The sequence below is a fragment of the Ammospiza nelsoni genome, chromosome 18 (genome assembly GCF_027579445.1).
Source record: "Ammospiza nelsoni isolate bAmmNel1 chromosome 18, bAmmNel1.pri, whole genome shotgun sequence".
NCBI lineage: Eukaryota > Metazoa > Chordata > Aves > Passeriformes > Passerellidae > Ammospiza > Ammospiza nelsoni.
The window spans coordinates 9,621,947-9,634,904 of record NC_080650.1 but is presented as its reverse complement, the minus strand read 5'-3'; the positions used below and the strand labels follow the sequence as shown (position 1 = coordinate 9,634,904).

At 50.7% G+C, this 12,958-nt stretch overlaps 1 protein-coding gene across 2 annotated transcripts in view; it reads right to left on the bottom strand.

The window, feature by feature from the left end:
* Positions 1-11,929, bottom strand: part of RBM19 (RNA binding motif protein 19) — a 53,402-nt gene extending 41,473 nt beyond the window's left edge. For both annotated transcript variants that reach the window (XR_009419675.1, XM_059485052.1), the window contains exons 1-17: positions 11,829-11,929; positions 11,013-11,195; positions 10,505-10,627; positions 10,294-10,332; positions 9,248-9,461; positions 7,897-8,153; positions 7,378-7,452; positions 7,060-7,138; positions 6,344-6,415; positions 5,213-5,413; positions 4,554-4,684; positions 4,107-4,228; positions 3,307-3,403; positions 2,787-2,897; positions 1,766-1,966; positions 1,136-1,253; positions 769-908 (exon numbers count right to left, since the gene is read on the bottom strand). Coding sequence is in view for 1 of the 2 variants with exons in the window: in XM_059485052.1 (XP_059341035.1) it covers positions 769-908; positions 1,136-1,253; positions 1,766-1,966; positions 2,787-2,897; positions 3,307-3,403; positions 4,107-4,228; positions 4,554-4,684; positions 5,213-5,413; positions 6,344-6,415; positions 7,060-7,138; positions 7,378-7,452; positions 7,897-8,153; positions 9,248-9,461; positions 10,294-10,332; positions 10,505-10,627; positions 11,013-11,195; positions 11,829-11,864 (2,199 nt within the window). In the remaining variant the exon portion in view is untranslated. The remainder of the gene's footprint in view (positions 1-768; positions 909-1,135; positions 1,254-1,765; positions 1,967-2,786; positions 2,898-3,306; positions 3,404-4,106; positions 4,229-4,553; positions 4,685-5,212; positions 5,414-6,343; positions 6,416-7,059; positions 7,139-7,377; positions 7,453-7,896; positions 8,154-9,247; positions 9,462-10,293; positions 10,333-10,504; positions 10,628-11,012; positions 11,196-11,828) is intronic.
* Between the last annotated feature and the right edge of the window lie 1,029 nt (positions 11,930-12,958).

Genomic DNA, 12,958 nt, shown 5'->3' with positions numbered 1-12,958 from the left:
GCAGGGATCTGAGGTGGCTCTGGAGGAACACTCTGGATTGCAAGATGCCCTCAGCCAGGTTGAAGCCTTAAGGGTGGGTGCTGCCTGTCCCTAGAACACAGCTCTTCCCAAAAATGGGGGCTAGATGGTAGAAAACTATTTATTTGACTCCCTTGTAAAGCCAGAAAAAGAAAAGGTGACAAGTCCCAGTGCTGCACTGGGTATTTATTTGTCCACAGCTGGAGCAGAGTCTCTGCAAGACTCACAGGGTGCTTGAGCCATGGAATGTGGCATTTTACACAGCTACAAGAAGTGCCAGAGGTGGAAATTCCAGCTGCTTTTCCTTATTTTGGTATTACCACCCCACATAACTCCAGGAATGCCACTCTCTCTCCCAAGTGCTTATTGAGGTGAAGCAGCACAAGGCAGCACACTGTCAGCAGAACTGAGAGGAAAAGCACACTCAGAAATCATCATTTATTTATTCATTCACTGCCTCTCACACACCAAGCAGTGGCAGAGCTGCAGCAGTGCCTGTCCCAAAGAGCAGCACTACAGAAAACATGGCAAATCAGAAGATTTAGTAGATTTCTGTTAGAGGATTTCCTACTGCCTCCACCTGTCTCTAGGTGGAATTAAACCCCACAAAACCAGCTCCAGATGCATTTGTCTTATCTGACACCTGGAGTGATGTTCCCAGCCCCAGCAGAACCCAGTGCTCTCTCATCTCCCACCAGATCACACTGGCTGCAGCTGAAATCCTTTAAACACTGTGTCCTTACTGCTCACCTCCTTCAGTGTGTCTTCTGTGGTGGCAAAGTTCAGGTTTTTGATGAACAAGGTACAACCAGGAATGTTTTCTTCTTCTTCTTCTTCCTCCTCCTCCTCCTCCTCTTCTGCTGCTTCCTCTGAGTCTTTTATAGCTTCACCTGAACCAAGGAGAATAAACCCAACTTTGTAAAATGCAACAAAGCCAAATTTTGGGGGAGTTTTCCACTCGAACTGTGGGGGAGCCCCTGGGATGGGGAGAAAGGTGATGTGTTTAGGGAGGGAAGATCAGCCCTCACAGTGGGAGGTCACCCAGATAAAACATCCTGGGGCTTGATACAACCCCAGAGAAACACAGAGACCCCAGCAAGTGAGCCAGAGTTCTTACCTGGTACCAGCCCTGCTTCACCATCCTTTCCTGGAACCCCAGCTTTTTTTTTCTGAGGGGTTGGGCTGAGGAAAACCCCCACTGGAGCCCACTCCAGATACAAGGGCACAGAATGGAACTGTGAAGGGAAGACAGGAGAGAAAGGAGTGAAGGAAAAACTCTGCTCTCAGCTTCATTTTCACCTTGCTCTGTAATGAAAACCAGCAGTGGAAAAGCTGAATAACCTTTGCAAGTGGCTAAACTCTCTGTCAGGTAAGGATCCAGCCTTACAAGACTGCAGTCTAAACTCTCTGTCAGGTAAGGATCCAGCTTTACAGGACCAGAGCCTGAACCCTCTGTCACAGAAGGATCCAGCCTTACAGGACCACAGCCTGCCATGGGTCACTCCCAGACTGAGAGAGGAAAAGGAAACCCTCCAGCTGTGTCACAGCCCCTTCTCCAGCATCCTCTGCAGGCTGAGCCCTGCTCTGCTGTACCAGGCACCTCCCTAAACCCAAAGGACACAGCTTGGAGCATCAGTGCCTCTGGGATAACACCTTCCCATTACTCCCTGTGCCCCCCACACTCAGAGTGAGCCCTCCTGCAGCTCCCCATCTCACCAAGACCCCCCTCCCCAGGCAGTGCCCCCACCTTGGAGTAGGCCAGCCTGGTGAAGGCTTGCTTGGCCTCTGTGGGCTCCAGGAACTCCACGATGGCTGTGATGCCTCCCTCTGGCAGCAGCACCCGGCCCAGGTCCCCGTGCTGCCCAAAGAGCTCCTCCAGCTCCAGGGCACTCGTGCCAGCTGGCAGGTTCTTCACCAGGATCACGGTCCTGCTCCTCTCACCAGCAGCCTGGCACAGCCAGCAGGGAAAGAAACAAAGAATATGGCATGGAAGAGAGCAAATCCAGCAGTTTTCTAACTGGAGATTTCAGATCTCCAAGGCTGTGCTCTCCCTCTCTCTGTCACGCCTCTCCCCAGATCCAACAGGACTGACAGGCATGTAGGAAACACTCCCTGGAAAATCCACATCTCATGGATGGAGGTGTCAGCTGCAGATCCACAGGGGCTCCTTCCCTGCCCACCATCCTCATGCCATCATATCATGGATTTCACCCATCCTGAGAGCCACTGCTTTTTCAAATGGATACATTTCCTGTCACATTCACATTTCCTGAAAAATCCCTTTGCCCAGGTTTTACTCCTGGGAAGCTGAGAAGCCTCAGAGAAAAGGAAAACAATTCTTATCTCATTTGCTTCTCCTGTGTTGTGCCCATGTGGAATGTGTTTGGAGATTGTTTCATTGGTTTCATGTGAATTGTTTTGACTTAATGACCAATCAGGGCCAAGCTGTGTCCAGACTCTGGAAGGAGTCAGGAGTTTTCATTATTATCTTTTTAGTCTTCTGTAAGTATCCTTTCTGTATTCTTTAGTTAGTTAGTTTAGTATTCTTTAATAGAATATACTATTATAAAATAATAAATTAGCCTTCTGAGAACATGGAGTCAGATTCATCATTCCTCCCTGCCACGGGGCACCCCAGCAAATACAATGATTTCCGAACTCATCAGGGAGGGTTCAATCCTGCAAGATGCTGAGGATTTAATTACCAATTTCCAAGAGAGCTGAGAACACCAGGACTAAAAGAGGTGGATCCCATTGGTGCCTCTCACCTGGCTGAAGGAATCCAGGCTGACTCCGTTTTCCACGAGGAACCGGCGGATTTCCTGCACCAGCTCCGTTTCTCCCAGAGCCACTCTCACTGCCACGCTGTCTCTGCTCTCCTGCAGGCAAGAATTCAGTCACCTGCTGCTCTCAGAAGCACATGCAAAAGGGAATGTGGCAGGCAGCTGGAGGGTAAAATGCTCCAGCTCCTCTGCAGCTGCTGGAAATAAACTGTGCTGTTGGAATTCAAACACGTCCCAGAGTAAAATGAAATTTCCAGGAAGGATCTGAGCTTTAGGGTGTTAATTTCCACCACTTCTAGTTATGTGGAAATGCAAAATTCAGCCACAGGAAAGCAGAGTGGGAAGGAAGGTTGGGGACCAAGGGATCAATAGGCTCAGACCCCACAGCCTGTGTGGTGCCCATGGATGCACAGAGGCTTTTCCTGTGCAAGACAAGGCCCTGGCACAAAGAAACAGGCAGGAAAATGATGTCCCAGCCCAGCTGATCCATCCCAACCCAACTCACAGCATCCAGCACTTGGCTTTTGGCAGCATTGTACTTGTGGGCCATAGCATCAGCCACAGCATTTGTCCCCACGAACAGAGCGTTCCAGTTGTGGGAGCTGCCAAGAGAAAACACAGCCAGGGTCAGTCATGGCCCCTACAGCCAAAAATCCTGGGATAAAACAGTTCTGAGCACCAGGACGAGCAGGCAGGGTGACGGGAGAGGGAAAGAAGGGTGGAAGATCCCTAGGGAAGGGACAGGATGAGGGAGATGTGAGTGGAGAGCAAAGAGAAGCTGTGCAGGCAGTGAGCTCTGCTTCCCCACACCTCACTGGCCACAGCTCTGCAGCTGAAGTTCAGGTTCTGCCTCACAGGAACACACCTTTCCAACTGGTTTCCTAAACCATGCAAACCCCTTGCTTGCAATTCCCTTTGCACCCTTCTCCCTTCAAGACAGAAAGTATCAGCCACTTCTTTCACACTGATTTGTCACACAGCAAGAAAAAGCCTCTACAATTACAATTACAGGTGGCCAAGCAGAGGAGAAAGGTTCAGCTGATCTGAAACCACCTCCCTGCAGAATTACAGAAATTACAGAACCAGACTAACTCTTATTAGAGAAGGAACTCCCACCAAAGCCATTCAAACCTCTCAATTCCTGCTGCTCACTGAGCTACTGCAGCTTCTTGGGCAGAGGAGTTGGGGAGGTGAGAGAGAAAGGAAACAGAGCTGCACAGCAAATGCTTCACCAGCTCTGGGAATCTCTGCACCCCTGTGAAGATCCCACATGCATTCCTGGGAATCTGGCAGCTTGTGTGGTACCTGGCACTGTTGGCTTTGTCCTTGGCCTCTTTGCTCTTTTTGTAGGAGGAAGATTCTTCTGCATCTCCATCTTCCACTTTTTCCTTTTTGATGGTGGAGGGTAGAAGATGCATCATTCTGCCCTGCAAGACAGGAAGGAGAGGTCCAGCAGCTCTGGAATAATCCACATGGAGGAAATTTCCTGGCATCTTTCCCAGTCAGTGGAAGGAGGGAATTTTCCTTCCCAAAGGAGCCACCACTGCAAGTCAAAGTGGCTCTGAGACAGAATCAGAGCTCCTTCCCCACCTTTACCAGGATTTTGGTGTCTGAAAGCTGCTCAAACCAAGCTGCTCTACCAAAAGAACCTGCAGGAAAGCCTCAAACCCTTTTTAACAAAGCCCAGAAGCAAACTCAGCTACATCCCCACCAGCTGCAGTCCAAAGCAGAGGAAAAGCATCAGAGCTGTACCTGGAACACCTGCCCATCCAGCTCTGCCAGGGCCTTCACAGCATGCTCAGGGATCATGTAGGTGATGAAGGCAAATCCTTTGGGTTTCTTGGTGAGTTTGTCAATGGGGAAGTGGATCTCTGACAGGGGTCCTGCAGGAGGCAAGGCTCAGTGGTCACAGATGTCCCTGAACTGGCACCTCCCAGACACAATCAGGGATGAGGGGAGCAGCTCTGGATGGGTGGGGAGACACCAGCCTGGGCCAGGAGCTGCAGAGGGACAAGGAGGGCCCACGACAAGCAGCCCAAGGTCTCTGACAGGTGACACAAGCCAGGCAAGCTCTGAGCAGCTGCCTTCACCTTCAGTCAGGGACAAACACATCCACAGCCTCACCCTCTCTGCCCCAGGATGCCAAGAGAACTTTGAATGCCTTTAATTTGGAGGTAAAAGAGGGGAAACTTCAAATTTACACCCCAAGTTTGGGATGTCAAGTGAATCTGAAGGGTTCACCTCTAACCTGCAGGGAGCCTCCTGCCAAACAGGCTCACAATCACACCAGAAAATAAAAGATGTGGGAGCTGGCCAATGTCCAAGCTCTGTCCATCCCCACCCAGCAGGAAAAGCTCTGGACAAAGGAAAGACATTGCCCTGCAAGTTCCAGTCCCGTGGCAAACACTCACCATACTTTGAAAAGATCTTCTCCAAGTCCTCCTCAGTGCTGGTGAAAGGCAGATTCCTGACAAAGAGCCTCCCTGATTCAGACAGGTCCTCTTCCTCCTCATCATCCCTCAGGGTCCTCTGCCAGGGCTGGTGCTCAGGTTTTGCTGGAGCAGTTTCTTTTGGGGTGTTCCTGCACCGGGACACCTCCACACAGCGCCCACCTGACCCCAAAGAACACAGAGGGATCCTGGATGCCTCCCAAGGCCAGGAGCAAACAGCACCCACATGCAAATGATGCCTTGAGAGGCTGCCCAGAACACAGGCTAGGCAGTGTTAAAGGAATAAAGCAGGTATTTATTTAAAAGGCCTCCAAAGGATACACCTTGGGGTGTACAAGAGCCTGGCCAAGGCTCCAACCTCGGGTCATGGAGGTTTCACACTTTTATAGGTTTTGGTCCATTCACATATTGGGGTTAATTGTCCAATTACACCTTATGTTGTGAAGTCCTGTCCTCCCAGATTGCTCTTCTCAATTTGCTGCTGTTTACACTTTTTGGGTCTGAACTGGAAAAGGATTTTGTCTGACTAAGCTGTGAGGAGAACTTGCTAACACTCGATATGAAGTTCAGAGTTATAAACTAATGCAGCACAGAATCTGGATAATGTGAAAGCTAAAGCTTAAGGCATCACAAAGAACCCAGGGTTAGACACAACTACAGCCCCATAGGCTCTAAGCAGGACTCAAAAACAAGGGGGAGGTGGGAGCTGTAAAAATCAGTCTTCATAAAAATCGGGGTATCAACCCCAGCCCCCTTTCCTTTCAGAGAGTCTGTGCCAGCCCACGCAGTATTTGCAAACAGAATTTCAGGAGTTACTCCAAGGGTTAGGCCAAGCCCAGGGCTGCAGCCCAGCCTCCAGCACTGTCTGTACAAAGCTGCACTCCCACCACTTGTTGGGTTCTTTTACCCCAACAAGAACCACCTCAAGCACAGGGTGAAACACAAGGGCCCCAAAACCCCACCTGGTTTATCCCAAGGAACAAATCCCCCCATGTGCCTGGGAAAAACTCCAATCACAGCAGCCACTTGTGCAGGGAACACTCGAGCAGCTGAGCTCAGGCTGGAACAAGGAGGAGAACAAACAGCCCTTACCCAGGAATTCTTTTTTCCGCTTCAAGGCCCTTTGCATTTCTGCTTCACTCTTCAAGTCAACAAAGATGTAACCTTGGAGGAAGGGAAGGTTCAGCTGAGCATCATGTGGGGAACACACACAGCCACTAATTGGGTAATTAAGGGTGAATTGGGCTTGCTTTAATATAGATTCCTATAGGCAGAGCATTCAGCTCCCATGGAAAGTTTCAATCCAGCCTGGAAATGATGTCAGACTGCCTTTTCAAAGCTTATTCTTTATATAAAAATCACAAAAACTTTACTTAGCAGCTGGAGGAGGCTTTCACAGGTGCCTCTGAGAGCAAATAAAAGGTGAAAACTGAAGGCAGTACCTCTGCACACAGCAAAGCTCCAAGGACCTGCTCCCACAAATCAGCACAGTGCCCTGGGCTGCTGCAGCTATCCCAGGGGAACAGGCTTTTCCTTGGCATGGGTTGGGGTGTTTAGAATAAAGTTTTGGATGTAACTCAATAAAAAAAAGCTCCTGCTGCTATTCTAAAGGGAGCACAGCCAACATTCCCCTGCCCAGGGCATCCTGTGGCCAGCAAGTAGGGCAGGAGAGCTGCAAAGTCACAGAAAGGTCTCCAACAATCAGGCCACAAGCCAGGGATGTGGAAATGCAGGCTAAAAGAGCAGAGGGGTGACCAACAGATCCTCTAACTCACAGATCCCACCCCTCTTCCACACACAGCTCTTACCTGAATTCTTCCCCTGGCCCTTTTTCCCCATCCTGATTGCCACTGGCTTCAGAGGGAAGAAAAATTCCCGAATTTTTTGCTGTGGGAAGAATCAGAATCGTTTGAATAATTCTCAGATACAGGGAGCAGCAAGTTGCAGGCTTAAGTTTTTATAAATAAAGCACTCAGATCTCTGCACAAAGACAGTTCAGAAGTTGCCCTGATCACCCACAAAGCCCTCAAAGGACTGAGAAGTGAAAAATTTCTGCAAATATCTTGCAGAGGTACATTCTGAGACACCCCTGAGCCCCCCTTCTCCAGCTGGGAAAGCAAACTTGCCTCAGTGATGTTGGAGGGAGCCCCACGGAGTTTCACTGTGAATGCAGTGCTGGCTTCCCCTGAGCTGGCCTGGCTCTGCACAGAGGAGGAAAAAAAGGGAGAAAAAGCTGAATGAAAGAACAGAAATCACAGCACAACCAGCTGGGCTTGGCCAACAAACAGGAGGCTGAAGAGTGGCAGGGAATATCAGGAGATTGCACAGCTGCAGCAGCCTGGGGCAGGAGGTGCCAGCTGAAGGAGCACTGCCATGAAAAGCTGCATTTTTCCAGGGCAGCATTTCCTGGAAAAAAGCCTCTGAGAAGGGCACCAGCAGCACTTATCTGGAAGCCCCATCTTTGGGAATTTAGTCAGCCCTGAGGGGATTCAGTGAAATTTGTAAATGGGTCACACCAAGCAAGAGAGCTGGTACCCAATGGGGCCTGCAGCTTCCCAGGCTGTCAGCTCATTCTGCAGGACTGACAGACACCTGCTATCCACAAAGCTGCTGCTTCAAAAAAGACAAATCTAACCCAGCTGTACCTCTGGTGTGGATCCTTTTTTCTTCTTCCCCACTGGTGTTTTTGGCTCTGTTTGTTTGGCTTTTGGCTTCCCCTTTTTCTCTGTGTGTGTTTCTGCAATGCCTGATTCCTCCTCAGTCTCACTTTCCTCCTCTTCCTCAGTCTCTGTTTCTTCCTCTGTACTGGATGAGGAGGAAGAATCCTCCACTACTTTAGATTTCAGGTAATCCATATCTGAGAGGTCTTTGCTGGTAGCTGCCTTCTTCCCTTCTTTCTTTCCTGGCAGAGAGGAGAGAGCAGAGAAGTTTTATTCACACAGATGCTGCTGCTCTCCCCCCAGGCCAGGAAAAAGCTGAGAACTGACACAATCATGGCCATCACCTCCTTATCCTCCACCTTTTCCATGGGAAAACAGCAGAGCAATTTCATCTTGGCACTGCCAGACTGACAGCCTGGACTTCAAAGCAACAGTTCATGTATAAAACATGAAAGGTTTTAGGTAGAAAGGGGTTTGAGGTACTCCAGGATGAAGTATTTTGTCACAATTTTAACTAAATACCCCAAGCAGGCCTCAGAGAAGGGTTTGAAGTGTTTGGTTTTACAGGGAAAAGGACACAATCACACCTGGATTTGAGTTACCCAAGGAGAGATGAGGGGCAGGAGGGGAAACATCACCCACTCCACCAGAACAGATAAGGAAATCCCATGGAGGGAAGGAGGGAGGGAGATAAAAACATCTTTATTTCCTGGTGTGATTATGTGAGCCTGCTTGGCAGGAGGCTTCCTGCAGGTTAGAGGTGAACCCTTCAGATCCACCCCAAACTTGGGGTGTAAATTTGAAGTTTCCCTCTTCTGCCTCCAAATTAAACACATTCAAGGTTCTCTTTCTCCCTCTGTGGGAGCAGAGACACTGCATCCTAAATTCCACACACCAGGCTGTGAGTCTTCAGAATGAAGCCACTGCTCCAGATTTGCTCTCTGGAGCCAAGACACTGAACCCCGTCCCTTCCCCTCAACCTTGGCAGGCCCAATTTCCAGAAACATCCATCAAAGGGACACCAGATGAGTTCCCAGCCACCCACAGGTTCCTAAAGCACCAAAACCACCTCCAGCCCTGAAAATCCTGGAGGATGAAAGGGCTGCAAGAAGGAAAACACTTCAAGGAAAGCTGCAAATGTCTGTCCTGTTATTCCTCCCTAATGACACAGGGAAAGCACAAATGGCACCCCAAGATATCAGACACTGCATTTCCCCAAATTTGGGGAGACACCCAGGCATTCCCAGCACAGAAAGGTGAGAGCCAGCCCTCCTGGTGGCACTGAGTCCAATGCTGTCCCAGGACACAAGCAAAGGGTGACAGCTCCCTCAGGTACCTTTGACCTCCTCCTCATCTTCAGAGGGTTCATCCCCACCCTCACTCAGCTCCTCAGACTCATCTGAATCAAAGTTCAGGTAATCAGATGCTGCTGCTGTGGCTGATTTTCCCTTCTTGGGCTCCTCTGCCAAAGTGTCATTAGCCCAGGTGGCCACCTGGGACCTCTTCTGGTGAACCACCAAGAACTCCTGGAATGTTTTATCTTCCTTCAGCTGAGGGGGGAAAAAAAGACAAGCTGTGAACAGAGACTCATAGTGAATCTGGAACCCAAGATATCACCTCATTTCCAGCAGTGTAAAACCAAAAATCCCTTAAGGGGAGCTCAGTTTTCACTGACAAGGTGATTAAAACGTTCTCAAGGTGTCTCATTCCTATTCTTTTTTATAATTGGTGTTTAGAAAGTATTTTAAAGAAGAAAACAAAACAAAAAAGAGAGAAGGAAAAAGGAGGGAGGAAAAAGGAGGGAGGAAAAATAAAAAGAGAAAAGAAAGGAGAAAAAAGGAGAAAAGGAGGAAACACAAAAAAGGAGGAAACACAAAAAAGGAGGAAACACAAAAAAGGAGGAAACACAAAAAAGGAGGAAACACAAAAAAGGAGGAAACACAAAAAAAGGAGGAAACACAAAAAAAAGGAGGAAACACAAAAAAAAGGAGGAAACAAAAAAAAGGAGGAAACAAAAAAAAGGAGGAAACAAAAAAAAGGAGGAAACAAAAAAAAAGGAGGAAACACAAAAAAAGGAGGAAACACAAAAAAAAGGAGGAAACACAAAAAAAAAAGAGGAAACACAAAAAAAAAAAAGGAGGAAAGTTAAATGTGATACAACTCAGATATGTTTAAACCCCAGAACTGCTGAAACAGAGCAGACCTGGGTGCAGTGTGTGCTCACAGGAGAAGCTGACCATAAAACCCCATGCTGGGGTTGTTAAAATGATTTTTTACAACAGAACTGGGCTGTCCCAGCCTGAATGAACAGCGTGGGAAGCAGAACAGAAAGGAACTATTCAGCAGCAAGAATACAGGGACAGCAACCCAACCTCAACTCACCTCCTTTAAGTTATCCACTGGATCTTTCTTCTTTTTATCCTTGGGGGAAACACCCAGAAAGGTTTATTAGAAACACAGAAAAATCCAGTTAACCCAACAGCACAGGGAACAGAGACCCTGAGGCAGAAAACACCAGGACTCTGATGTCTGTTCTGTGCCCTTCCCCACAGCCCACACTGGCACTGGCACACAGGAGTCAGGCAGGACTCACCTTCTTTGTGCCTGAACTTGCCAAGGGCTCCTTGCTCTGCTTCTCTGGGGCAGGGGCCTTCTGAGAGTGCTTGCTCCAGGCTTTGGGTTTTGTGGGGTCACCAAAGGACTTGCACAGCTCCACCTGGAATGAGAATGTAATTAAACACAGGGCTGTAATTGCTGGGTGGTTTCACTCAGGGGTTACTGAAACCCTGGTGGGATGGAGGGAGGGTGCAGGAACAGCTTTTAAAAGCACAGAGCTATAAATTCAATCACCATGAGAGAGGCAGGAGTGCACAGGCACACCATCCCAGGATGGCAAGGGGACTTAAAGTGCCACCCCTGCCATGGCAGGGACACCTTCCACCGTGCCAGGTGCTCCCACCCCCATCCAGCCTGGCCTTGGGCACTGCCAGGGATGCAGGGGCAGCAACAGCTGCTCTGGGCACCTGTGCCAGGGCCTGCCCACCCTCCCTGAGATCCCATTCCTTAGGAATTCCAAGGATTTATTTCTGGAGATAGCTCACTGTGACTCTGGAAGTGTCAATGAAGCTTTTGTTGAAGTGGTTCAGGGCAGTTTGAGCCTCATCCTCAGACTTGTAGCCAATGAAGCCGAATTTCCGGAACCTTCCATCCTTGGTGTACTTGAGGCAGCAGTCGGTGAGCGTGCCAAAGGCAGCAAAGAGCTTCCTGAAACGCTCCTCCTTCATCTGGGAAAGGAGGGAGGGAAGCACAAAGGGAAATCAGCCCCAGGGAGCCTCTGAGGACAAGTCCAACCCGACACATTCTGTCTCAAAGGGCTCCTGGAAGGCTGCAGGAAGCTCATTGTGAGCTAAATCCCCACTTCAGCCCCCAAACCCGTTCATGTCCCCCGAATCCACGCGTGGGGATGGGGAACACGCGGGATCCTGCCGGGCACAGGAACAGGGCGGGATCCTGCCGGGCACAGCAGCACCGAGGGCACTGGCACCCAACCCCGGGCAGCGAGAGGGGCACAGCGACCACAGCGATCCACTGCCCACCCTGAGGGGCTGCCACCTGCCAGCCCATGCCCCTCACGCTGCTTCCTGCCCCTTCCTGACCCCTCCAGCAGCTCTCCCACCATCCTCCCCCCGAAGTGTCCCCATGTTCCGCATCCCTGCACTGACCGCGACCTCATAGCTCCTTCCCCCGGGACATCTCGCCGTTCCCACTCCAAAACCTCATCCTCCCACCACTTCAGACCCTCTCTCCCCCATCCCCACCACACGCTCCCCTCCCGGTGCCTCTCCCTGCCCCGCATCCCGCTCACCCCGCAGCGCCCTCAGACTCATCCCAGGCCCCGGCACCGCACAGAGCCTCACCCCATTGGGGAGATTCTTCACGATGAGTCGCGACATGGCAGCGACAGACGCCAAAGAAGGAGCACTCAGCGCCGCGCACGCCGCCCCATGGGCGCCGCCATGTTCTCCTGATCACGTGGTCTGCGGGCGGTATTGCGCATGCGCACGCTGGGACCCGGATGTTGGTCCTTAGCAACGGCCCCTTAGCAACGGGGCCTGCAGGGCTGGGGGCGGCGAGAGCATCCATGGGGCACCGGGGACCGAAATGGGCGGGGAGGGGAGGTGGGCAGGGTGAGGAGGGGGTGAGCACCCCCGGGTTTCCCCGCAGAGCGGGCTGCAGCCTCCCGGCCCGTCCGCGCTGCTCCGCGGGGCCGCAGGAGGGAGCTCCGCGCCCGCCGCTCCTGGGTCAGAGATGCTGAGTTTGCAGGGGGATGGCGCAGAGAGAGAGCATCGATGTCATCCCTAAAAGTCATGCGGAAGGGGGGACAGAGGGTCTAGTCCAGGGAAACTCTGGATGTCTGGATGTATTTAAGGTGTCAGGTTGGACGGGCCTTGGAGCAGCCTGGGATAGTGGAAGGTGTCCCTGCCATGGCAGGGGATGGAGTGAGATGAGCTTTAAGGTCCCTTCAAATCCAAACCATTCTGTGATTCTGTGAATAAAGATTCTCTCCAAGGAATGGCTAAATAACCCCACAGCCAGAGGATGCTGTGCTGTGACAGCTCCAAAGGATCAAAGAGAGCAAAAGTCATGGAATTAAAACAATCCCTGGAGGATTACTGAACACTGCAGGATGAACACCATCCTCAGCCTCCTCATGAGGGACAGCTCCAATCTCTGCTGTGCCCTGAGGGAAAGCTGCAGTCGTGCCAGGGGGAAATCAGGTTGGATATTGGGAAAAGGTTCTTCCCCCTAGAGAGAGGCCAGGAGATGGACTCTGTGATCCTTGTAGGTCCCTTCCAACTCAGTATTTTATGTTTCCATCCTCCATTGCTGGAGGCTGAGCAGGAGTGTTGTTCTTCAAGCATCTCCTCCTGCTCAGAGCCCTCAGCTCTGTCTTACACCAGCTGGAAATCCAAATTACACCAATCCAAATTACACCCTTATTCCCAGAGGAAGATGCTGGGGACAGCTCCGAGCTCCAGCACCAGCC